Here is a 27,396-nt window from a genome sequence, read left to right as displayed (position 1 = left end):
ATTCTCTTGGAATTATATCTATCCAAAGTCATGATACACCAAGAGCTCAACCCCTCTAAGTTCTGCAAATTTAAAATCTCAAAGAACTAGGTTACCAACTGAAATGCAAACCAACACAATGATGGTGGGCACTTCTTTCCCCAAAGCACAAACAAACAAAATTCTCAGGAACTCAATCATGAAAGCATTTAAATCCAAGTGTCAAAACCACCCATTTCTCTATGTGTGGCTTTCAACCTAACATAGTATAGCATACATGAACCTAAAGAAAGAAAAAGACAAAGATTTTAGGTGAGACACTCCAACACTCTTTACTGCTCTAGAACCCTCACTGAAAATTAACTCATCAGCAGGAAAATTAATCAAACTTGAACAGGAAGAATTTGAGTAAAAATATTGGATATTTTTTGTTTTAATCTTCAGTTTAAGCATGATTTCCGCTCAACATTATAACCGGAGAGAAGTTCTGATCATTTCTTTGGTATTTTACATGCTTAAAATTTAGCCCAGTCTTTGAAAACTCGCTCGAGCTTCTGGCCAAGCAGAACTTTGCCACTCACTTTGAACTTGCCAGCAAGGAAAGCTTTCTGAGGGTTCACTTTGCCCAAAACCAACTCCATAAAGACAGGTTCCGGGATTGTGAAGACAGTGTCAGCTGGGAGCCTGGCGGATCCTGGATACATGTCCCCAGAACCATTCTTCAGATCAATGGTCCACTGCAGAATGGTCTTCCCATCTTTGGTGATGTCCAGCTGAAAGATGGCATTGACTTTCTTTACCAGTTGGGCCCCCACCTCTTTGATGTGATGGCTAATGTCCTCAAACACAGGGAAGCTCTGGAATTCTGACAGCTCCAGAGGGTGTGGCATGGCAGGTTCCCGCGCTGCACCCAGTTCTTTGAACTGGCCTGCCTGAGGCCCAGCCACTGCTTTGATCTTGGGCTGATGGTCAATTCTCTTCCACATCTTACTGTGCTGGTCCTCTTGACCTTGCCGTCTGGTTTGTGAGCAGCTGTGGCCAGATTAATATCCACAAGTCAGATTGTGACATCAAAGGTAAGGCCCAAGCAGGGAATGAGGCTAGTGTGTGTGCTGCAGTCTTATTGGCCAAACAGATACTAAAATGTGACATGGGGTGAGACCTCAGATAGGTAATTGTGAGGCATATCCTCACAATTGAGGGGGCATACTACCCCCTCAAACCATTCAGGGCTGTTGGTCTCACAGGCCCAGAAAAGTCTGGACCCCGTGTTGGGAATAAAAGAAAGTGGCCCCAGAGGGTTTTTTGGTGATATGAGTTCTTTCTTTCCAATGCAGGCCTCTCCCCATAACAATCCTAATTCAGAGCAGTTATTCTGATTCCTTTGAAGGTGTTTAAATCCTTAAGGCACAGATCCTAATGCTAGATTTGGCATTACATAGCCACTGGTAGAAGGGGAAATGTTTTTAGAGAAAAATGGCTGGTTGGAGAAAGAATCAGTACCAGGACTGGCATCAGAAAGCTTCAGAGGCACAGTGAGAAATCAGGGGATGGAGGGAGCAATATCCCTAAGATCAACAGAGAATGCTGCTAGCCTCAAACGATCATTGCATATAATAACATAGCCCTCCCTCTGAGCCAAGGCACTGTTGTAGGCATTACACATGTATTATCACTTTTAAGCTTCATTACAATCCTCTGAGGAAGGTACTCTTTTTATTCCCATTTTACAGATGGGGAAACTGAGACAAGGAGAAATGAAGTGATTTACCCAAAGTCATACAGCTAATAAGTAGGGTAGCCAGGTTTAAAAAGAGGTAGAATGACTCTAGAATACATATATATTTTCCTTTAATTTTTAAATAATGTCAGATTTACAAAAAGGTTATAAAAACACCCAAGTTCCTGTATCACCTGCACCCCACTTCCCCAAAGGTTAATATTTTACATGGCATAGCACAATGATCTATACCAGGAAAGAAATATGGGTACAATACTATTAACTAATCTATAGACCATAATCAAATTTTGCCAATTGTCCCACAAATGTCCCTTTTCTAGTCTTGAATCCACCTTCTGCACTGAATTTAGTTTTTATGTCTCCCTAGTGCTCTCCAGTCTGGGAGTTCTTCAGTCTTTGCCTATCATGATCTTGATACTTTTGAATACTGGCTAAGTTCCTCTGTAAAATGTCCCTCTTGGGGGCAGTCTGTTTTTCTGTTTTTTTGGGTGGTTTTTTTTTTTTCATGATTAGGTTGAGGTTGTGCATTTTGGGCCAAAATACTACAAAAATGACCTTATGTCCTTCTCAGTGCATCATATCAGAGGCTACATGGTATCAATGTGTCTCATGACTGGTGAGGTTGACCTTGGTCACTTGGTCAAAGTGGTGTCTACCAGTTTCATCCACTGCAATTACTATTTTTCTTTCTGTAATTAGTAACATAAGGAGATATGAGACTTTGCCAATATTCTGTTTCATATCATACTTCAGCCCTCTCTTTGCATCCATCAGAGAGGTCTGTCAGTGTGAAATGTACCAAATGGCCATTTTCCACCCCCATCACTCCCTTTAGATTTAACGACTGGAATTTTGCTTAAGAAGAGCTGCCCTTCATGTGCATGCAAATGTTTATAGCAGCAATGTACACAGTAGCCAAACTATGGAAAGAGTTTAGATGTCCATCGACAGAAAAATGGATAAAGAAGATGTGGTATATGTATATAATGGAATAGTATGCAGGGCGCCTGGATGGCTCAGTCGTTAAGCATCTGCCTTCAGCTCAGGTCATAATCCCAGGGCCCTGTGATCAAGCCCCACATCAGGCTCCCCACTCAGCATGAAGCCAGATTCTCCCTCTCTCATTCCCCCTGCTTGTGTTCCCTCTCTTGAGGTGTCTCTCTCTGTCAAATAGATAAATAAAATCTTTTTTTTTTTTTAAGGAATGCTAGGTAGCCATCAAAAAACCCAAAATCTTGCCATTTGTAATGACGTGGATAGAACTAGAGGGTTTTATGCTAAGTGAAATAAGTCAGCCAGAGAAAGACAATTATCATATGATCTCACTGATATGAGGAATTTGAGAAACAAGACAAAAGATCACAGGGGAAGAGAGGGAAAAATGAAACAAGATGAAACCAGAGAAGGAGACAAACCGTAAGAAACTCAGTCTCAGGAAACAAACTGCAGGTTGCTGGAGGGGAGGGGGGTGGGGGGATGGGTTATCTGGGTGATGGACATTGGGGAGGGTATGTGCTATAGTGGAGTGATGGGTGTAAGACTGATGAATCAGGTCTGTGATTCATGAATCAAATATTACATTATATGTAATTAATAATATACATATATAAAATACATATATAATTACATTATATGTAATTAATGTGTTATTACATTATATGTAATAACAAATATGACGTTATATGTTAATTTAAAAATAAAAAGAAGAGCTGCCCCTTCTCCCCCATTTCTTTATTTGTTCAAATATGTCTTTATCTCAGTAGGGACTTGTGAATATTTATTTTATTCTGTGGGTCATAATCTATTATTATCATTAGGTATTTTCTTGCTCAAACTGTCCCAGGTTTGGCCATTGGGAGCTCCATCAAGTGAGTGACTATGCCTTCTCATAACCATGCTGCTCTTATATGCAAGTGAAGCTACATTAAATGGAGCTGTTTTTAGCTTTGTTCTCTCAGGAAGGAATGCAGAAAATTAAAAAAAAAAAAAGATTTGGTATATTATCTTTGGTACATGATAGATAAGCAACATTTTAACTGCTCAACATGGAGCAGTTAAACAAAACCCAGCAGCTCCCAAAACCAAGACTTTACCCTGAGACCACCTGGTATGAATATCTGCACAGAGAATTTTAAACAAAGAGGTGAGTGAATACTCAGTAAGATTGCTGTGAGGCACCAACAGTGAATTGAGCCCGCATCACCACCCATCACCCATATATGCTTTTCCTCAGAGCAGAGTTGTTCCTTCTGAATTATTCAGATAGATCTCCAACTAGGCTGCCACTCCTGCCTCAGCATGTCAGAGGAGAACACGATTCCAAGCCCATATTTGTCCCCTTCATGAGTTCCTATCTTTTATAAGCATTTCTACCATTAAAGGAATTCCAGTATGAATGGCCAGTATACTTGGAAAGGTACTCAACATCATGAGCCCCTAAGGACAAGCAAATTAAAACTACAGTGAGATCCGTCTCCCCCGCCCCATGAAAATCATGAATATTGGAAAGGCTGACAATGGCAAGAGTTGGCAAAGCTGTGGAGCAACTGGAGCTCCCATGCAGGGTTGGTGGGAGTGCAAAATGCTGCTGCTGTGGAAGACTGCTGGCTAGAGTGGTAAAAGTCAAACATACACTCAGCACACAACCCGTAGGTACTTCTCTTGAGTACTTATGCAAGAGAAATGAAAGGAAAAGAAAGGTAGGACATGAGTGTTCCCAGAAGCATCATCCATTAAAGCAAAACACTAGGAGACAATCCAAATCTTTGCTTATGTCCTTCATCTTCTGTTCATCAACAGAAGATCAGATAAGCAAAACGGCATAATTACAGAATGGAATACTACTTGGCAACAAAAAGAAACAAGCTCTTGATTCACTCCACAATGCAGACGAACCTCAGATGCATTATGCCGAAAGAAAGAAACCAGATTCAAATGATGACATATGATTCGATTCATACAGCATTCTAAAAATGGCAGAACTGCAAAAAGAAAAAAAAAATGACCAGTGAATTAGGGGAAGAAATTGAGTTTGTCTAGAAAGGAACACAAAGAATTTCTTTTTGGTAAGAGTGGGGGACAGTGATGGAACTTTTCCTGATTGTGCTGGTGGTTACACAATTGTATGTATTTGTCAGAATCCAGAACTGTATACTAAAAGGGATGCATTTAGGTATGTAAATTATACCTCAACAAACCTGACTTTAAAACAAAAAGAGGCATGGACAGATCTGCATGAGTTCTGTCTAAAGCAGAGGGCACAAGCCAAACCTGGAATACTGGTTCCTTTTTTTTTTTTTTTTTTTTAGTTCTTATATCTGTCAGTCGCTACTATTGCACTGTGATGCATAATTTTAACTTTTTAATTCATTCTTATATCACTTAACTCTTGCTATATTATGTGGCAAAACAAGCAACCTCAAAATTTTAGCAGCATGTAACTAACATTAAATAATTATTTCTCACGTGTCTTTTGGGTGGCTGGGGTCTGCTGTTCTGCGCTGAGATGGAGTAGGCTGCTGTTCTTGATATATGTGTCTCTCGCCTTCTGTCTGCAACCAGTAGGCCAGGGAGGCATGTCCCTCCTGTGGTAATGGCAGAAGTAAAAGGGTAGTGAGCAGAAAGGCCCAGGCTTGGACCTGATTCAGTGCCACTCCTGCCCATGGACCAGCAGCAAAAAGCAACTCTCAGAGCCAGGTGCAAAGTCAAAGGTTAAGGAGGCACGCTCTACCATGAAGGGGACAAGACTGGGCAAGAGGCAGGGAGAAGAGAAAAACTGGGACCAACAATGTAATCTTCCTAGCTACTGACACACGAAAAGAGAGATTTCACATTTTAAGATCCAGATTTGTGACTTTTCTTATTCATGGAAGGTTCCATAAGCTTGGACCCACATCTTTATCTGGCAACAATCAGCCAGCACTGAAGAAGGAGAAGCAGTTCAGTTCAGGCAGGAAGGGCTCCCCACAACTCACCATCATCATTGTCATAAGGACGACCCCTTTCTAGAGGTCAGGTGTTCTGAGGAAATGTTCCAGTATTCCCGAGATCTTTTCCACAATATATTTCATCAAAAGTTCTTCAAGAATTTGGATAACTTGAGTATTCAAGGATCCTCAGGTTTGTTGCCATCTCCATCCCCTCAACATATCTGCTGAGCACTGACTACGGAAAGCCCTGGCTGGCACTGTTAAGAATACACACGGATGGAAAGTGGGTGCTGGCAAGGATGTGGAGAGATCCGAACCCTCGTGCACTGCTGGCGGGAATGGAGAATGGCGCAGCACTCTGGGAAACAGAATGGCGCTTCCTCTGAAAATCAACACTAGAATTATTATATGACCCAGCAGTTCCATTTCTGGGTACATACCCAAAATAAGTGAAAGCAGGCACTTGTACAGATATTAGTACATTCATGTTCATAGCAACATTCTTCACAACAGCTGAGAGATGGAAACAACTCAAGTGTCCATCGATGAATGAATGGATAAACAAAATACGATATAAAATGAGCAAAGAAAAAAATAGAGATAAATCAAAAAACAGACTCTTAACTATAGAGAACAACTGTTGGTTACCAGAGGGGAGGTATGTGGGGGAAATGGGTGATGGGGACTAACAAGTATACTTGTTGTGAATACTGGGTGATACACAGAATTGTTGAATTACTATATTGTACACCTGAAACTAATATAACACTGTATGTTGTCTATCCTGGAATTAACTTCTTTGAAATAAGAAAAAATAATAAAAACACATAACTTTTCAAAAATGTGATAGACACACAGTGGAGAATTATTCAGTCTTAGAAAGGACTGAAATTCCTACACATGCTACAACTTGGAAGAAACTTGAAGACTTGAAGACTATGCTAAGTGAAATCAGCTAGACACAAAAGACAAATAGTGTATGATTCCACTTATAATAAGTACCTAGAATAGTCAAATCCACAGAAACAGAAAAAAGAACAATGGTTGCCAGGAGCTGAAAGGAGGGGAAAAAATGGAGAATTCCTATTTAATGGGCACACAGTTTCAGTATAAGAGAGTGTGTGTGTCTGCAAGAGGGGGAGGGGCAGAGGGAGAGAATCTTCAAGCAGGCTCCCCATTGAGAATAGAGCCCAATGCTTGATGCCACAACCCATGAGATTGCAACCCACAAGATCACAACCTGAGCTGAATCCAAAAGTCAGATGCTTAATCGACTGAGCCACCCGGGCGCCCCATAAGATAAAAAGTTCTAAAGATGAATGGTGGTGATGGTTGCAGAACAATGTGAACATACTTAATGCCATCTAACTGCACACTTAGAAATGGCTAAAATGGTAAATTTCATGTCATGTATTTTTTACCACAATAAAAAAAGAAGATGAAAAGATAAATAAATATGTCCAAAAAGCAGTTTAGCTTAGGAGAGAAAAACATACACATAAGTATCTAATATATAAGGGTGCCTGGGTTGCTCAGTTGGGTTAAGCCTCTGCCTTCAGCTCAGGTCATGGTCTCAGGCTCCTGGGATCGAGCCCCGCATTAGGCTTAGCAGAGAGCCTGCTTCTCCCTCTCTGCCTGCCTCTCTGCCTACTTGTGATCTCTCTCTCTGTGTCAAATAAATAAATACAATCTTTTAAAAAAAATCTAATATATAATGCCAATTGTTACAAGTGCCACAAGAAAGATACATGTGGTGGTCAATAAGGTCACACAGCCTAAAGGCATTGTGGCTTCCTATCTGCTCTCCCTGGAACTGCTCATTTCAGGTGAGATCACCTGCCATGTTGTGAAGACACCCTAGTGGCCCTATGGATAGGTCCACGTGCTGAGGGGTAAAGCCTCCTGCCCACGACCACATGAGTGAGCCGTCTTGTAAGCAGATCCTCCAGATCCACTCAAACCTTCAGATGACTGGACCTCGGCCAACATCTCGGTTGCAATCTCAAGACAGACTAAGATGGAAGGGAAGGAAGAGGAATGGCTAGAACAGTCTGCAGCTTCAGAACAACTGCAGAAGTGGGAATCGAGACAAAAGCCATTATTGAGTGTTACACCTTTGCAAGCAAAGTGGAAGTGATGGTGATGAAGCACTGGCCTTAAGCAGACCCCTCAAGGTTTGGCTGGAAAGGTGGGGAGAGAAGCAGGAGGAAAGGCTGAGGAGACAGGACAATGGAGAAAAATGTCTCTTAGGAGAAGGGTGACGTGAACACATTTATATGAAGAAGGGCAGTAGAAAACGAGCAGAAAATGCAAGGGAAGTGGGAGGAAGCTATAGTGCAGTTAGGAGCTTCACTCCAGCCTAGCTTTTGATCCCAGCCGTAGGACCCTGGGCAAGCTGCCTATCCACGTGGTGTTTCCGTTTCACCACCACAAAGTGCGGAGAACAGCATACACAAGTGCCAAACCTTTTGCTGTAGGATGAAATTAGATAATCCCCAGAAAATATCTGGCGCAGATAAATGCTCTGTAAAATTAGCTCTTCTCAAAAGATGGGATACAAAAGGAAACAAAATCCTGCAAGAGGTAGTAGGGTGGAGGAAAGTAGGCCTCAAGGGCAAGGGCAAGGAGGGCCCCTGTTCCTGTCCAACACAGAGCAAGCAAAGGAAGATAATCAAGGATGCTGATGACATTGAGGTGGAGAGAAATACCATCAGTCGATGATCCCTGTTTATCTCTCCAGACTATCTCCTATCATATGCCTGCAGGAGCCCTGTAGACCAAATGGTTTTATACTTCTCTCCTGAACAGTTCTTGAACTTTCTGCCTCTAGGTTTCTGCCCTTCCTTTACACCTCAGTTTAAACCACATTGGCCTCTCCCCATGCAGTAAAATCTGCAAAAACAACTAACTGGATACACTTCAGGCATTGGGGGTCAGACACAGGCTAAACTGGAGGCAGGTGCACAGGTGCCCAAATCAAGCATGAGCAGAAAACACTTTAACAAGACTATGGGGTCAGTGGAACATCCAATAAACAGCATTTCTCTTCCCCATCTGAATTCTAAAGAAATTGAGAACTAAGACAAGGAATCCCAGATGAAAACCAAAATTTTACTGTTAAGTGATAACTAGGGGAGCAGGGCACTTGGCTGGCTCAGTTGAAAGAGCACCTGACTCTCAAACTTGGGGTTGTGAGTTTGAGCCCCATGTTGGGTGTAGAGATTACTTAAATAAATAAAAGTTAAGTGATAACTGAGGGAAATGTAGTTGAAGGGAAAGTACTTTATATGAGGCTCTAGTGGACTTGCCAGCTATATCCCACGATGCAAGGCAGAGCTATCCAACTACCTATCAGCCCCCATCCTGGGAGGCCTCTGCCTATGAGGCTAGCAGTAAGGGGCCCACCAAGGGAAAGTTCTGGACATGGAAGAGCTCAGTTTATACTTCCCAGATCAACCATCCAAAAAAGTCATCACAAACATCATGATAAAAACCCCCAACAAAGTAATTTAAGAGGGAACATACTTCAAAATAATAAAAAGCCTTACATGAAAAACCCACAGTGAACTTCTACTCAATGGGAAAAAAATGAAAGTTTTCCCCCTTTGTTTAAGGTCAGGAACAAGACAAAGATATTGACTCTGACCATTTCTATTCAACATAGTACTGGAAGTCCTAGCCACAGTGGTCAGAGAGCAAAAAGAAATAAAAGGCAGGGCGCCTGGGTGGCTCAGTGGGTTAAGCCGCTGCCTTCAGCTCGGGTCATGATCTCAGGGTCCTGGGATCGAGTCCCGCATCGGGCTCTCTGCTCAGCAGGGAGCCTGCTTCCCTCTCTCTCTCTCTGCCTGCCTCTCCATCTACTTGTGATTTCTCTCTGTCAAATAAATAAATAAAATCTTTAAAAAAAAGAAAGAAAGAAAGAAAGAAAAGGCATCCAAATTAGTAAGGAAAGAGTAAAAGTTTTATTATTTGCAGATGACATGATACTATATAGAGAAAAACCTTAAAAACGCCACACACAAAAAAAAACTGCTAGAACTGATAAACAAATTCAGTAGGGCAGGATCCAAAACCAATGTACAGAAATCTGTTGCATTTCTGTACATTAATACTGAAGCAGCAGAAAGAGAAATTGAGAAAACAGTCCCATTTACAGTTGCATCAAAAATAATAAAATACCTAGGAATAAAATTAATCAAAGAGATGAAAGACCTGTCCTCTGAAAACTATAAAACACCAACAAAAGAAATTGAAGACCACACAAAGAGATGGAAAGACATTTCACACTCATGAATCAGAATAACAAGTATTGTTAACATATCTATACTACCCAAAGCAACTGCACATTTAATGCAATTCCTATCAGAATACCAACAGCATTTTTCACAGAACTAGAATACACAATCCAAAAATGTGTATGGAACCACAAAGACCTCAAATAGCCAAAGAAATCTTTAAAAAGAAAAGCATTGTGGAGGCATCATAATTCCAGACTTCAAGTTATATTACAAAGTTGTAGTAATCAAAAGAGCATGGTACTAGAAAAAAAAAATAGACACATAAATCAATAGAAAAGAATAGAAAATCCAGAAATAAACCCACAATTATGTGGCCAACTAATCTTTAATAAAGCCAGAAAGACTATTGAATGAGAAAAAGATAGTCTCTTCAACAAAGGGTGTTGGGAAAACAACTACATGCAAAAGAATGAAAACCAGACCACTTTCTTACACCAAACACACAAATAAACTCACAATGGATTAAAGACCTAAATGGAGACCTGAAAGCCCAAAAATCCTAGACAAGAGCACAGGCAGTAATTTCTCTAACATCAGCTGTAACATCTAGATATGTCTCCTAACTCAAGGGAAATAAAAGCAAAAATAAACTTTTGGGACTTCATCAAAATAAAAAACTTCTGCACAGTGAAGGAAACAATCAACAAAACTAAAGGGCAACCTACTCTATGGGAGAAGATGTTTGTAAATGACAATTCTGATAAAGGGTTAGCCTCTAAAATATATAAAGAAGTGATACAACTCAACATCCCAAAAATGAATAATCCAATTAAAAATGGGCAGAAGACATGAACAGATATTTTTCCAAAGAGGATATCCAGATGGCCAACAAACACATGAAAAGATGCTCCACATCACTAACATCAAGGAAATGCAAATCAAAACCACAATGAGATAGTACCTCACACTGGTCAAAATGGCTAAAGTTAAAAGCGCAAGAAACAATGGGATTAGTGAGGATGTGGAGAAAAAGGAACCTTCATGTACTGTTGGTGGGAATGCAAACTGGTACAGCCACTTGGAAAACAATATGGAGGTTCCTCAAAAAATTAGAAATAAAACTACCCTATGATCCAGTAATCACTCTCTTAGTATTCACTCAAAAAATACAAAAACACTAATTCAAAGGGGATACATGCACCCCTATGTTTACAGCAGCATTATTTACAATAACCAAAATATGGAAGCAGCTCCAGTGTTCACTGATAGATGAATGGATAAAGAAGTTGTGGTATATGTATGCAATGGAATATTACTCATCCATAAAAAATGAAATCCTGCCATTTGCAACAACATGGATGGAGCTAAGAATATAGTTTAATAGTGAATAAATTAAAGTGAAAATAAATTAAAGTGAAATAAATCACTCAGAGTAAGGCAAATATCATATGGTTTCATCCATACATGGAATTTAAGAAACAAACAGATGAGCAAAGGAAAGAGACAGACAGACAGAAAGAGAAAGAGAGACCAACCAAGAAACAGACTCAACTATAGAGAAAAACAGATGGTTACCTTTGGGGACATGGTGGAGAGATGGGTGAAGTAAGTGAAGCAGATGAAGAGTACACTGATCATAATGGCCCCAGGTGATGCATGGAAATGTTGAATCACTCTATTGTACACATGAAAATAATAACACTATACTGTAATATAGTGGAATATAATATAACACCCATACTGGAATTAAAATAAAAACATCTTTTAAAATTATTCAGGAAATTAGGGTACTTGCAAATTTTCTGTAATTGGGAATGTTTAAAATAAAAATAAAATCAAAACAAGTAAAACCAAAAAAAGTCAACCTATCCATGTGAGTAGAGGTGAATAGAGGCCAGAGGTGATCTGGGGAGAAGCTGCTTTAGGGGAAAAGAATGGAGACAAGCTATGAGCTCTGTCCTCTAGTAAATGCTAGCTCAGAAGGAGTGGGTGTGGAAGGGGCAAGTTCAGAAGTGCCTGACCAGTGGAGCACGATTTTGCCCAACAGTCTCCTCCATGCTTCATTTTCTCCTCTGTCCCCCTCAAGTTTTGTTAGACAATTCAAGTTTACAACTCACACTGAGGGATGCTCTTAGCTGTCCTCACTCCTTCCCAAGCCTCCCTGCTCTGGCAGCACGATTACTCCCTCTGTCATTTAGCTTTGTGGCCTGTAAATGAAGAAACACTGAACGTTGTAAATGTCGAAACAGGCTAGCTTGAGTTTTACTAAATAATCTAGAAAACAATAATTCATTTTTCCCAAAGGGTACAGACTAAGGGCTGTCAGAATCAACTGGTCAGCAGAAACTATAGGTTTAGACAGGAAAGAGGTTGTAAATAAGAAATGTAAACATAAGCACTGAATCCAACACTACCCAATAAAATTTTCTGAGATAATGAAAATGTTCTGTGTCTGTGCCATCCCAAGCAGTAGCTGCTAGCCATCCATAGCTGTGGAGCTATAGACTTATGGTTGGTATGACTGAAGAACTGGCTTAATATTATTTACTTACAATGAATTTAAGTATTTTTTAAAGATTTTACTTATTCATTCATTTACTTATTATTCAGAGAGAGAGAGAGAACGGGCAGAGGGAGAGAAAGAGAGAACCTCAAGCAGAGTCTATGCCGATCATGTGGAGCCCCACTAGAGGCTCAATTTCACCACTCTGAGCCAAAACCAAGAGTCAGATGCTTAACTGCCTGATCCACACAGGTGCCCCTACAATTAATTTAAATTTAAATAATCACATACGATTTCACACTGGCATCCTGGAAAACCACCTCAGTATTTTCCTAACCACCATAAGGAAATAACATGGGCATCTAGTGGTTGCTGCCCCTGAATTTAATTGCTGAATTACACCAGACTCATATAAAAATCCCCAATAACTCACTCAAGGCTATCATACATGTGGAACAGAGACCAGCTCCCACTGGTGGGATCTGGTCCACGTGAAGCCACCCCATTTTGGGACAAAACTGAAGGCATGAAGACACACATATATACTTAAAATAGTCCTGTTATATTTATGTTTTACTAGGACATAAGCATGCCCAAGTGGGTGATTCCTGGGCAACTTCTGAATTAAATTCTATAAGGTACAATTTTCTATAAAGCCAACACATTTAGCTCCTTCTTACAGTCCATCCAAATTGTCCCTTATGGATAAAAAGATGTCTTAGTTATCCATTGCTGCAATAATGCTGTGTAACAAACCACCCCCAATCTCCCTGGCTTAAAGCAGTAAGCATTTCTTCAGCTTGTGAGTTAATGGATCAGCAATTTGGGCTAGATTCAGTTGAGTGATTCTTCTCTCTCCTCTGGGCTCACTCACATCTGGCAGTTTGTCTGTCAACTGCTGTGCTTGTGCCATCTGACACTCATTCTCCAATGGGCTAACCTTGGCATATAGTCATAGGGGAAGCAGAACATGAACAATCCCAACTATGTCACTACTTTTCCAGCTTCTGTTTGCACCCACTGGCCAAAGAACAACACATGGGCATACCCAAAGTCATAGTGGGAGGGCACATACTACATGGCAAAGGGGGTCATTATGGACACAATGAATGCATACCTCCAGAATTCATATGGCAAAACTTTCCCCCCATAATGTGGTACTATTAAGAGGAGGTGCCTTTGGGTGTTAAAGAGGATTAGATAAGGTCATGAGGGTGGAGCCCGCATAAATGGGATTAGTGCCCTTATAGAGTCACAAGACAGCTTGTTTCCCCTCTGTACTCTCCCCCATATGAGGTTAAAATGAGAAGCTGGCAGTCTGCAATCCAGAAGAGGGTTCTTACCAGAGCTGTCACCATGCTGCCATCCTGCTCTTGGGAACTCTGGCCTTCAGAACAGTGAAAAATAAATTCTTTTATTTGTTATGTGTAAGCCATCCAGGATGGTATTTTTGTTACAGCAGCCCAAGCTAGGACAGGTGTAGACACAGGAAAGGGTAAAGATCAATAGTACAATTAATCTACTGCACCCACAGGAGGACAGTGTTAAGCCCTGGAAGCCTTTCTTTCTGGGGAAAAAAAAAAATCAACTGAATGACACCAAACTCACCTACAAATGTATTCTTAAAGTCCCAGTAACTTATTTAAGACTTCTAAACATAAAGAACAGAGATCACCCCCTCCCTCCATAATCCCTCCCTCCATAGCCATCACTTTAAGGGCACTCTATTTTAAGAGGAAGCTAAATAAAGGTCCAAAGACATGCAAAGGCCTAAAATAGAATACTTATATTTATCTTTTAATATACCATATGCCTGCTCAAGTGGCAACTTTTTTTTAACTAGGTAAAATGTGCTAAGTTTTACCTGCCCATAGATTAGTGAAATTGATTTGAACAATCAAAAGACACACAGATAGTTTGAGATGAGTGAAGCACTTTTCCAATGACATTGACATTACACAAAATATTTTTTTAGAGTACCTCTTTTACAGCTGCTGTCAGAAACTAGAGACACATTGACCTACTGCCCCATACCACTCAGAATCCTTTGAGTTACACTCGCCCAGAACAGCCACAACCCACGGAATTAAACAGGAAAGGGAATTATCATCTCTACCCTGAGGCAGGGCAAGGGGACCACCCACTGGGCATGCTCCGGACTGAGGGGCTTCCCAGGACACCGGACCTTCATTCAGTGCTGAAACAGACCAGGCAACCAGGGATAAGGGTTGGTTTCTTGAGCAGCTCAGTGAGCTTTCATGGGCCAAGGTCCTTCCTTCCTTCCATCTTCCTGCAACATGTCCTCCTAAGGCCAGTGTCCCTCGTAGAACAAGTTTTAGGCAACATCTAGTAGAACAACAACAAAAAGCCACATCCTACCGCACTTATCTCTTTATCCAAAGGGTCTATTCTTTAGAAGTACTTCAGTGACTTCTCCTCCATCTCATGGGCTAGGACTGGGTCCATTACCCTTAGCAACACTATCTTAGGTTTCTCAAGCCACCTCTGAGGCTGGGCTCAGCCAGCTCTCCCTGAATCACCTAGCTCCGGGAAGGACTGTGAATCTTGGAACCAAGCCCAGCTGCTGGGGGGAGGGGTCAGAGAGAAGAACCAGCAGGGAATGCTGCACATCCTCTGTGGTGGGACATCCACTCAGGATTCAGTTAGATGCAGGAACATCAAGAATAACATGGAATACGGGATGTGTGATACAGCTCTGGGAAGGAGCTGGTTGCACAGCTTATGCACAGCTGTGGTACAGCTGTTGCTTCTGTGTCTGGTGCCCAGCAGGCAGGCAGCGCGGCTGGCAGCCTGGCCCAGAAGTCAGAGAAGTGGATGGCGGTCCGAGGAAGCTGACGTTGCTGCAGGCCCGCCGCCTGCCCAGTTGTCAGAGGGGCTGCAGGAGTGCTACAACTGCCTGCTATCCCCCGCCCACCGGTGAGCCAAGTGTCGGCGCCAACCCCAAGACCAGCAACGGCACGTGCGCCCCCAAACCCGCCTTTCAAGGGTGAAAGAACGGCAGTGTTGGGTCCGTTCCGTCTTCTCAGGAGCGCGAGTCTCCTGGTCGCCGCTAAACCCGGAAGTCTGCAGAGAAGGGAATTCTGGGAAGTGTAGTTCCAGCTTAGCTAAACTGGCACGGGACAAAGCCGGGAGTCGGCCACACTGAGTGTGGCTTTAATTCTTAGTTAAATTAGTCAACTCTTCAAGCTAAGTCTAAGGGATAAAGTGGTCAAATAGGCTGAGAACTGGCTTTTAGGTACCATAGAGGAAAACTGTCGTTTTATTCTCATTTTCTTAAATTTTTTTTCCCACTCACTGCTATGGAACCGGAGTAGAGCAAAGTAAGAAAGACAACTCTCCAAGTCTTTCACTCATTCCCAATAAACAACAGTTCGGACATACTGTTGTGAGTCCTGGGAAGGATAAACTGCTGATGACCCCTTGGGGAAAAGCCAGATGCCAATTAATCCTAAAAGCTCAGTCAGTCCCTACATTTTATTCAGCTCAGTAAATCAAAAGCACTGTGCCCATGGGACAAATCTCAATAAATTCCCTCAGCAGTTTTGAAAGATTTATCAGCTTTAAGGGGGGGGGGGGGATGTGAATACCAAAGGACCAGATCTCTGACAGACAGCATGAGAGATGCCTTTTTCAGGAGGATTTTTGGTTTACTTAACAGTGGTTACTATAACTGTATACACCATACAGAAGCCCCAAACCTTACGGTAAAGAGAGTTTACAAATATCTTGTCTAATTATTCATTTTAAAATGAGGACCATTACTGATAGATACAACAATGTGTGTGAATATAAAAAATATTACACCAAATAGAAGCTGGACACAGAAGATTACATAGTGCATAGTTCCATTTATATACTAAACCAGAAAAAACTAATCTATAGTAGAAAAAAATTAGTCTTTATCCTGGGATATGAGGGTGGGATTAACAGAGAAGGAACATGAAGAAACTTTCATGGGTGATGGGTACATGCCTTTGTCAAAATTCACCATCAGGGTGATATGCACTGATGTCTGCAACTTACTTCAAAATGCATCCAAAAGATAAGATGGCCTGAAGGATGGAAAAAAGAATGGATAGACAGACACAGAACAAAATAAATACAGCAAAATGTTAATTGTAGAATCTAGGCAGTGGTCCTATGGGTATTCACAGTTCAGCCCAGGATTGAGTCATAAAGAGATGTCAAAATACTGACTAGGGAAGAGATGGGAATGAAGCCAATAGAAGAGGATTCATAAAAGTTACAATGAAGAGGAAAATATCAACACGCAGGCCAGACGTTCAAAACACATAGTGTGGTTCAGTCTTCTTTTTCAAATATATGAAATACAATCACCCCACTGAATTCAGCTCCTCTCACAGTTACAAGATACTTGCTATATGACTACCCCAAGCAGAGCACTTCTGCAAATTCTGTCACTAAGTATCTCTCTCTACCTCCTCTCAATGGGCCTGTATCAGTCAGCTATAACATAATGTGCTACATAACAAACCACCACAAAACTCAGTGGCTCACAACAATAAGCAATAGTCTCTTGCTTACATGTTTGTGGAGAGGCTAGAGATCAGCTGGTCTAGGCTGGGCTCAGTTAGACTAGGTTCCACAGTCTCATCCGCGTGTCTCACCTTCCTTGCCCAGCAGGCTCCCTGAGGCATGTTCTTCCCATGATAATGACTGAAATGAAGAAGGTGAGACCTCCTACACAAGTACGTTTTAAGACTTTGCTCACATGATCTCTGTTAAAATTCCATTAGGCTAAAGCAAGTAACACAATTAAGCTAAATAATCGTATTACCCTATACACCCAGATCTGGAAATGACGGATTCACCTCTACCTCTTTCCTGATCACTGAAAGAGATTCTGGGGCTTCTTTGGTCCCGGTCTCTAGGGACATGAGCTACAACCCTCTTCCTGAAACCTCTTTCTGCTTGGATGGTGTCTCCATGTCTTCCACCATACGGCAAAAACAAATCTGGAGTCTGTAATGATACTAATTCCCATGAACTGGTCTATTTTTGCCTCTTCAGCTTCCCTCAAGGTAGAATCCCAAGGGAACAATTACAAACATCTGGTCAAGAGAAGGAATACAGGGGGCTTGTTTTCCTGTTTTAAGAGAAGTCAATTAGAGTTTCAATTTCCACTGTTAAATGTCACCTTTTTACAACATCCTGGAGGGAGAGTTGGCAGCCCTGTTGTTCGGGGAATAAAAACTCTTTCAAGGAAAGGTTTATTGTCTAAAAAGACACGGAAGGGCCCAGAGATTAAAGGACCCTCTCAGGCTGTCTGAATTTCCCAGAGCTCTCAGTTTCTATTTTGAGCTAAACATTTGGCTTCCCTTGTAGCCTCAAGTGAGTCTTTTTAGCCTCTCTGCACCATTTTCTACAGTTTGCAAAAAGGGATAATAAGACTTGCTGCTGGGTAATGCATATGAAGTGCACTGAGATGCTCAGAGGGAAGGTAGGCTTCTCAAGGGGAAAGCTGTCAGCCTGTTTCCTCCTGATCTCTGGATATTTTCAGTGTCTGGGACCCCCATTAGAGCATCTGGTCCTTTCTCAGAGAAGTTAGACGAAAGCCAGAATAAGTGGAGCAGAGAGGATTCCTTCTCTTGCCTCTGCTGCAAAGGAGATATGTCAAGTTGAGTGATGAACGATTACTATTCTTCACTTGCTAACACTTTGTACCCTATTTTCAAATTAGGGAGCACATTGTTGGCACGCCTGAAAGGTTAAACACTCCCACTTCGTTGCGGCAGTCACTAATTGGTGTTTTATCACAATTTCTGTGGAGGGAACATTTTGTCTGCAAACCCTTCCTCCACAGAGCTGGGTGAGACTTTGAGAGCATCTCGAGTTTCTAAAGTTAGATCGTAAATCACTCTCCTGCTTGTAGGGTAGTACTCTGCACCTAAAAAGACCCCATCTGTTAATGGTCTACAACTTGGTTTGAAATACATAAAAAAAAATAAGATGGAGTGACATGTTTTTAAAAATTCTTTTTAAAAGTCCTTTACAAAATTCCTCCCTTTTTCTCCCTCTCCTGGTATTTCACCCTCATCTATAGAACAGGAACTTTGCATCTTCTAAAGTATGAGGAGGCAAGAAGGTGGGCAGCTGGAACTCTCATAATCCTACCGGCAGGAGTGCCCAGCTGTTCCACTTTAGAAAACAGTTTCAGTATCTAAAATTCCTAGGCATTTTTCTTGGGTATAACTCTAGAAGTGGAATCACTGGGCCCCAGAGGATATTTCTAGGGATATATCAACCAGAAATAACTGCATATTTTCACAAAAGGCACATATAACAATGTTTCAAAACAGCTAAATCTGGCAACTACACATACGCCCATCATGGGCATAAAATGGAAATAAATTACACGATATTCAGAGTAGGATATTACAGCAATGAAAATTAACAGTATAAATCTATACACAACATGGTGAACCTTACAGTCATAATTGTGAGCAAAAGAAGCCAGACCAAGATTCCATAGAGCTTCTAGGGAGCTGCTAATTTTCTAATTCTTGATCCAGATGCTGATTACCTGAATGTTTTCAATTTGTGAAAATGTATTGAACTGTACACTTATGATTTGCTCTTCTCTATACACACATTATGCTTCAAAACGAAGTTTAAGAAATATTTGCATAAAGGAAAATTGCAAAAAAAAAAAAATCAGAATGGAAAGTATTGAGGAAACCTTCCACCTAATCTTCTGTCCACTCCCTTCTCACTTTTCACTGACTGCTGGAGAGGAGGGAGGAGCCACAACCACCCACAGCCTGGGTGGCCCTTAAGTCCCGGTTCCCGAGCCCTGCTCTGATCCCTCTCTCTTGACTGCCATGACCTGAAAGAAAGAGGCAACAATTCTCCTTTTGTGTGGCCAGGCCAGTTGACCTCTCTGCAGCCCCATGGGCAACCCAGGTCTCTCCTGAAGGAAAGAAGCAGGAATCCTGTCTGGCCATAGGCCAAACCACATTCTCTGGTCCAGTGCTGCCAGCAAAGAAGTGCTCTTCTGACCTCTAATTCCCATGCTTGCATCTATTTCTCAACTGATTCCAAAGATGGAAGGGGACAAGGCATGATTAATTATCAGTCATTAAACCTCGACAACCTCTTTCCCAGCAGTTAAGAAATGAAGCCAAGAATAAATGAGTTGCTTTTCTTATATGGGACACAGGACCAGAGTCTGTGAGTTCCTAATGATGCTGAGGAAACAATGACTGCCCCTTTGAAACAATACCAATTGGGTAATTAGTAAAGAAGAATGAGAGTATCTAATTTCCTTTACATAATGTTTCCTCACATAACTGAAGAAACTGCTTTTCTGGGTGCCACTTGGGGTGGGGATTTAGGATGGTTTAAAGAAATGATTCCTTTGCTGATTTAAGACATCACAATCACTGACTGCTATGGATGGGAAATGTGGTCATGATAAGTTTCTTCCTCCCAGCAAGAACTGGGGGTTCTTTCTCCATCCCTACAATCTGGGCATGCCCATGTGACCTATTTTAGACAATAGGATGTACCAAACATACGAAAGCAGAAGCTTCAAAAGTGCTGCACAATTGGACATGCCCTCTCCTGCTATTAGAACCCTTCCACCACCATGTGAGGAAGGTGGGGCTAGCCTTTTGGAGGATGAGAGACCATATGGGAAACCATGAGGTTTCCCACCATTCCAGCCAAGGCCCCAGAAATAAAAGTGAGAACACCCTAGACTATCCAGCCCTAGTTGAGTTGCCCACATGAGAAGAGCCACCTAGACAACCCATAGAATCTTGAGAAATTAAAAATAAGTGTCCACAACACACACCTAATAAAATGACCAAAATCCCAAACACTGATGACACCAAATGCTGACAATGATGTGGAGCAACAGGAACTCTCGTTCATTAATGGTGGAAATGCAAAATAGGATAGCTACTTTAGATAACAGTTTGGCAGTTTCTTTTAAAACTAAACATATTCTTACCATATGATCCAACAATTGTGTTCCCTGGTATTTACCCAAATGAACTGAAAAATTTTGTCCACACAAAAACCTACATATGGATATTTATAGCAGCTTTATTCATAATTGTCATAACTTGGAAGCAACCAAGATGTCCTTCAGTGGGTGAGTGGACAAATCAACTGTGGTCCTAGGCAGTAAAATACTACTCAGGGATTAAAAAGAAATGAGCTATCAAGCCATGAAAAGATATTGAGGAAAATTAAATACATATTACTAAGTGAAAGAAGCCAACCTGGAAAGGTGAAATACTGTGCAATCCCAATGATATGACATTCTGGAAAAGGTAAAACTTTGGACACAGTGGAAATACCAGTGGTTGTCAGGGGTTGCAGGTGGGAGGGAGGGATGAATAAGTGGAACATGGAATTTTAGGGCAGTGAAACTACTCTGAATGATACTATAATGGTGGACACGTCACTATACATTTTTCCAACCTCTCAGAACATACAACACGGAGACTGAACCTTAAGGTAAACTATGGACTTTGGATGGTAATGATGTCTCAATGTAGGTTTATCAATTGTAACAAATGTAACCCTTTGGAGGAGAATATTGACAGTGGGGGAGGCTGTGCATGACAGAGTGGGTAGGAGTGCATGGGAAATCTTTTTACATTCCATGTAATTTTTCTGTGAACCTAAAACTGCTCTAAAAAATTAAAGTCTATCAAAAATATTGGTTATTTGATGCCACTTGGTTTTGGGGGTGGCTCATTACATAGCAAAAGCTAACTTACACACTGGGTCAAATATAATACAGCAGTCCTAGAATTCAGGAGCGAGTTACAGAGTTACACCTATAGTCACACCTATAGTATGGCACATCAGTCAAAGCCAGACAACAGGCTGGGTCTGATATCTTATAAGAACAATACACTTTACAGGTCCCACTGTGTGCTGTTTTAGTTTCTTCCTTATTGTCAGGGAAAGGGATTCCCTGCACTGAAGACTGACAGCAAAATTCCTATTTCTAGAAGCCTCAAAACTGGACTACAAGATAATGAATGCAATTCCTATATCTACTTCCCAAGGGGCAAAGAGTTTGAGATGCTTCAACCTGAGCAGTTCAGCACGTGCCAGTCTATCTATAGTCACTGGATTCCATAGAGTCCAGTCATCAGCACCAAGGAGGAAAGAGAAGGTGACAGGAAGTTTTGAAATAATGGACTATGCAGAAATAATTTATTTGAAATGCGTGAACTCACTCCCCCCACCACCTCCCTTCCCCCCTACCTTGCTCTCTACCTGCACCCCCAGCACACACATACCCATGAACACAACACAACATTGGGACTCTGTAGTCTCTATAAAAGACCCTGATACAGATAACTAAGTATTTCTGTGGATATCATGGATCATGTGTCATGAGCATTGCCCTAGAAGGTGAAATGAAAAACTTCCCTGCAGTTGGGTCCTGAGGTCAGATTCTGGCCTCAGTAAGACTTGGATCATGGCCAGCATGCAAGTGAAAATCCTCACCCAGATCTGCCACAGACTTTAGGAGTCAGGGAGGATGCTTGGAGATGGGGTGGGGAGAAGGAGCACAGCTCACGAACAGAGGAAGCCAGCAATGGTTTCAAATTAGCCGAGCCTCCTGAAATGATAAGAATTCCATCAGGGCCATTAATTAGCTACTAACCATAGGCCTCTTGTCCTTCAATGTGCCTCCTAACTCAACATGAAGATAACAACTAAGTTACAGATTGGTCCTGAGACTGAACTTCGGTACCTGAGCCCTTTTATTCAGAGTCTCCTCCTTGAGTTGTATTCAAAAAACAATACAGGGTGTGAAAAAACCTGTCCTGGGCTGATGAGGAGACAGCTCTGTCCCCAGTCCATCTACCCACCTGGGGAGAAGACAGGAACAATTAGGGAAGCTATGTTTATAAATCTGGAGAGGTGTTTCTAGTTTAAGGCAAACAATACCTTGAAGACTTGCCTTAATTCTTGATCCGCCACAATGTAAGTCGGTAAAAGAAAGGAGGTGTATTCTAAAGACCTAGCCAGTGTTAATAAGAAATATTCTTTTTTAACTGCGATGTAAGGCGTGTGTGGGTGGGTATGTGTGTTATCTTACCTTCTATTCAAAGTCACATTATTATATTGGAACATTTTTTAAAATTATACTGTTTCTTTTACCAACATCAATCAAGTGTGACAAAAGCAGGTGCTGGCAAGGAAAGAGAGCAGTTGAGAGTCTCACACACTGCTGGTGGATGTTCAAAATGGTTCAGGGCTATTTTTTAAGGGTTTTATTTATTTATTTACTAAAGAGAGAGAAAGAATGCAAGCAGAGGAAGGGACAGAGGCAGAGGGAGAGGCAGAGAATTTCAAGCAAACTCTGCACTGAGCATAGAGCCCTACATACTGAGGCTTTATTTTACAACCCTGAGATCATGACCTGAGCCAAAACCAAAAGTTGGACACTAAACCAAAGCCCCAGGTATCCCTGTTAAGGGTCTTTCCCCCTCAAAGAGTCTGTTGTCAATATCTATACTATAGCACTGGTGGAGATAGGGAGTATTTATATCAGGCAGTGTTCTTGGTTGCAGACTACAGAATCTACTTTAACAAGCAAGAAAAGTCTTATTCTATTAGGTATTGCACAAAATTTCCAATTCTGAGAGCTAAGCTTGGGTGCTACAATGCTAGGAGATATGTATAAGCCTCCCCAGAGGAATATTCCAGCAGAAACCCACGGCTCCCAACAGGCACAGCCTGTGACCCTAGAGGACTGGAAAGAAGAAGCTCCTGTGCTGCCCTTAAAGAACCAAATGCCCCAACACAAGATGTGGCACCCATGTGGCTCCCATAGGGCCCCACCACTCACATCACCCCTTCTGCCTCCCATGTCTCATGAGGAAGGGCCCACTCGGTGGAAGTCAATCAAGCATGGCTCCCCAGCTGCACAGTAGTTTGGGAAATGTCATTTACACCTTTCCAGACTCTACAGTTCAGGGGAGACATGCATAAGGGGATTGAAGCAGATGCCGAGCGAGCCACAATGTGGTATCTGCCATAGCACATTTTGGAACGAAGAGCAGGTTGAGCCCAGTAGATCTGGGTAGAGGATTCCTATAGGAAATGGAAAATGGGCAATAGTGAAGGCTTAGATCAAGGGGTCCCCTGCAGGGAGATGGGGACTAAAAGGGTTCAGAGAGGACGCTGAGAACAAAGAGAGTGAATGATAGAACCTTAGGGAACACTTGCATTTAAGACATTAGGTGCAGTGGGACCAAAGTTAATCTAAGACTACATTTAGCAGAAAGGAGGAAAAAATTTTTTAACTATTGTTTTCCTTCTTGGGGACAGGATGAGGAGGGGAAGCTAAGGCACTGACATAGAATGATGTTGTTCATACAGAGGTCACTGTCAGGCCCAACAGAGCCAAATAAGTACCCACAGGGAATGGTCAGGAAGCACAGCTGACACTTCTGCCCACCTAGGTCCTCTCCCACTTTTCACACAGGTCCTCTAAATGGCACAAAGACCAGAAAAATAAAATTTTAGCTGGAACTAAGTTATTCCAGTGGTGGTTCCCGACAAAGGGAACCCTGCTTCAGAGACCCTCCCGGCCCCCACCCAGAGCTGCTCTCTTTCTATCACCTTTGAGGGCTCATCGTAAAGCCCTTCCATCAGGTCAGTGAACTTCCTGAAGCCCTCCTGCTATGTCTGTTCTGTTTAAGTTAACTAGAGTCTGTTTTTGTTTGCCACCAAAGAACACTAGCTGCTGATCTGTACGTGCTGTAGTAGAGAGAAGCTTGCTTTTTCCCTATTGGGGCATGTTTTGGTTAATCCTCATTCAGAAGATTATAGAGTGTGGTAGATCATTATAATAATGGCCCCCAGTTGGTCCAGTGCCCCAATGGGACACTGCTACGCCTCCCATCAAGACTCCATCCTTGGAATCTATTTCTCTGTCCCTCTTGAATCGAGGCTGGCTTTATGACTTACTTTGACCAAGAGAATATCATGGATGTGAAGCTGTGTGGTTTCATGAGTCTAGGCCTGATGGGGCCTTGAAGCTTCCACCTTTACCTTCTTGGAACCCTGAGACCACCATGCTGTGAGGAAGCCTACTGAAGGATTTCTTATCCTTTCTTTTAATAATGAAATCCACTTGGAGGAAAATCAAGGTGTCCTGCTAACATCCAGAGAGTGAAGGCATCTTGGCTTTTCAGGCATGGCAAAGTCATCAGTTATCTGCTCATCTCACATGAGCCCAAGTGAGACCAGCAGAAAAACTGCCAGGACTGATGACCCATAGAAATATAAGTAATAATAAATGGTACTTTTTTTAAGCCACTAGGGTTTAGAGTGGCTTATAACACAGTGGTAGACAACTGATCAGTGGGAGGAGAAAAGGAGCACAGGACTCTGAAGGCTTTGAAACACTCTGGCACCTGTAAAAGCAACATCATGTGTGGAGCTCAAAGTGGGTGTATATGCATGGAGAAGGAAGACTGAAGCTGAAATGGACTCCAGCTACAAGAAGCAGTCAAACATTACTGTGCACATCTGCCCCTGGAAGAGGCCAGCTGACAGTACCACTAAACTCCTGGCCCAGCTTGGGAAGTGACAGGTCAGAGGCCAGAGGCCCTGGCAATACCAGGAGGCATGAGACTTGGATTCTAGTCCTGGACCTGCTGCTGCCTTGCTTGGAGAAGACACTTAACCTTCCAGTTGCTTCATCCCCCAAATGGGTATTATCACTTTCCCTGCCTACATCACAAGCTTAGAAGAGTAAATGAGATAATGAATGTAAAAGCCCTAAATAAACGTAAGAGCCAAATGGCTATGGCCAGCTACTCCTGGAACATCCAGATATCACTGGATCCTAATTTGTTCTCAGAATATTAGCAGACATGCAAATAGTTGCCAACCACAACATTAGCAGGGCTTCTGCTAATAGGCAGGAGGCCAATTCTATCTCTTGGGGCTGCTCCATGGCAAACGTATGAATTTGTTGATACATATTTATAACCAGCTTCCCCCCCACACACTTAGAGTACCTGGAAAATGTCTAATGCCCATGCTGGTCACATGGGCAGCCTTGAAATTTCTTCTATCTTGCTTTCCAAAAACCAAGAGCAACACTCTGACCCCATTGTTCATGGGACTGTACTGAGGGTCTCTAAATCTCTTCCTTATTTCACTGTTAGCCATGCCTCCATTAAATCAATTCCTCCCCCTTCCTGCCCCCCAAACCATAGTTTCCCCTTATAACCTCTTATTAGCTATTGATAGATCTGATTTTCTCTTTCAATCCATTCTAAGTTCTTTTCAGTCTCCTTTGAACATTGTTTTTTCCTCTTCCTGGATTCATGATTTGCTCAGCCTGATGGCAGCCCCATCTCCTTTAGGAATCAACAAATGGCCACACCTTATTCATAACCTTATCCTTCTTCCTCAGCTCTTCCATCTATTCTACCCCTACAGGATGCCATTATATGATCTCCTAAGTTTCTCCTGTCAGGGTAGCATAGACATTTTAACAATATTTGTTCTTCTAATCCATGAGCATGGCAAGTTTTTCCATTTCTTTGTGTCTTCCTCAATTTCTTTCATACGTGTTCTTCAGTTTGCAGAGTATAAATCTTTTACCTCTTTGGTTGGGTTTATTCCTAGATATCTTGTGGTTTGAGGTGCAATTGTAAATGGGATTGGTTATTTGATTTCTCTTTCTACTTCTTCATTGTTGGTGTGAGAAATGCAAAAGACTTCTGGGCATGAATTTTATATCCTGCAAATTTGCTGAATTCCTGTTATCAGTTCTAGCAGGTTTTTTTTGGTGAAGTCTTTTAGATATTCTACACAGAGTATCATGTCATCTGCAAAGAGTGAAATTTTGACTTCTTTGCTGATTTGGATGCTTTTTATTTGTTGTTGTTGTTGTTGTTGTTGTCTGATTGCTGAGGCTAGGACTTCCACTACTATGCTGAACAACAGTGGTAAGGGTGGACATCCCTGTCATGTTCTTGACCTTAGGGGGAAACCTTTCAGTTTTTGCCCACTGAGAATTTTAGCTGTGGGTCTGTCATACATGGCCTTTATGATGTTGAGGCACATTTCTTCTATCCATACTTTGTTGAGGGTTTTTATTAAGAAAGGATGCTGTATTTTGTCGAATGCTTTTTCTGTATCTATTGAAAGGATCATATGGTTCCTATCCTTTCTTTTATTAATGAAATCCACAGTTCTTTAATAATACTCTCCCACACCACCATCATCACAGCCACGCATCCATTATTGCAAGTTTAAAGTTCAGGCCTCTGCAGTCCAGTTAAAAAGTTCACTCATCCTGGCCTGTACATGTTTCTGGGTGCAGTTTCTTCAACCTCCAGATGAGAAAATGCTTCCCTTTAACTTGAGGTCACTTTCTACCAGGCAAATGAACACTGCTCCTCCATTTGCAAATCTGGTGGTTTTAAAACATGGCTCTAAAATTCTTTGATACTCCCTTCATGGAGAGTGGCTGGGAGAGCATTTCTCCTTTCTTGAATTTAGGTGGTCTTGTGACTGCCTAGACCAATAAACAAAAGCATAAATGATGCTGTGTGACTTCCAAGACTGGATCCCAAAAAAGGTCATGCTGCTTCCACCTTGTTCACTGGAACACCAGCACTTGGAGCCTGAGCTGCCATGTAAGAAGGTCAACCATGTCAGGCTGCCATGTTGTGAGGAAGCCCAGCCACATGGAGAAGCTGTGAGTGGAGGCACTAGTCCTGGACTTCAAGTCATGATTTCATCTCAGGCAGTATACATGAGAACAAGGGAGCCTTTGGATGATTCTTACCCCCAAATGTTGAGAAACCACCAGCACTGAAATCTTCCCAGGAAAGACCTTAGAAATCCCAGAGCAGAGAAGTCATCCCTGGCATGTTCTGCCTGAATAATTGACCAACTGAATCCATTAAGTAAAATAAAATGGCTGTTTTAAGCAACTAAGTTTGTGGGCTATTTGTTAAA

At 41.9% G+C, this 27,396-nt stretch overlaps 1 protein-coding gene across 3 annotated transcripts in view; it reads right to left on the bottom strand.

The window, feature by feature from the left end:
• Positions 1 to 266: 266 nt before the first annotated feature.
• The window catches only part of SCP2D1 (SCP2 sterol binding domain containing 1), a 41,241-nt gene continuing 14,111 nt past the window's right edge, over positions 267 to 27,396 (bottom strand). The window contains exons 2-4 of one of the 3 annotated variants that reach the window (XM_004754148.3): positions 12,005 to 12,094; positions 5,186 to 5,304; positions 267 to 1,011 (exon numbers count right to left, since the gene is read on the bottom strand). In XM_004754148.3, the coding sequence (XP_004754205.1) occupies positions 495 to 965 (471 nt within the window). In that variant the 5' untranslated portion in view covers positions 966 to 1,011; positions 5,186 to 5,304; positions 12,005 to 12,094 and the 3' untranslated portion in view covers positions 267 to 494. Of the gene's footprint in view, positions 1,012 to 3,404; positions 4,702 to 5,185; positions 5,305 to 12,004; positions 12,095 to 27,396 lie in introns of those variants that run through there. The other 2 variants (XR_006606301.1, XM_045078451.1) reach the window with 2 other exon arrangements.

Source organism: Mustela putorius, unplaced genomic scaffold (genome assembly GCF_011764305.1).
Source record: "Mustela putorius furo isolate JIRA1106 unplaced genomic scaffold, ASM1176430v1.1 tig00000253_pilon_pilon_pilon, whole genome shotgun sequence".
In the NCBI taxonomy this organism is placed as follows: Eukaryota; Metazoa; Chordata; class Mammalia; order Carnivora; family Mustelidae; genus Mustela; species Mustela putorius.
The sequence above is the reverse complement of the archived record's forward strand: the minus strand, read 5'-3'. Positions and strand labels throughout refer to the sequence as shown.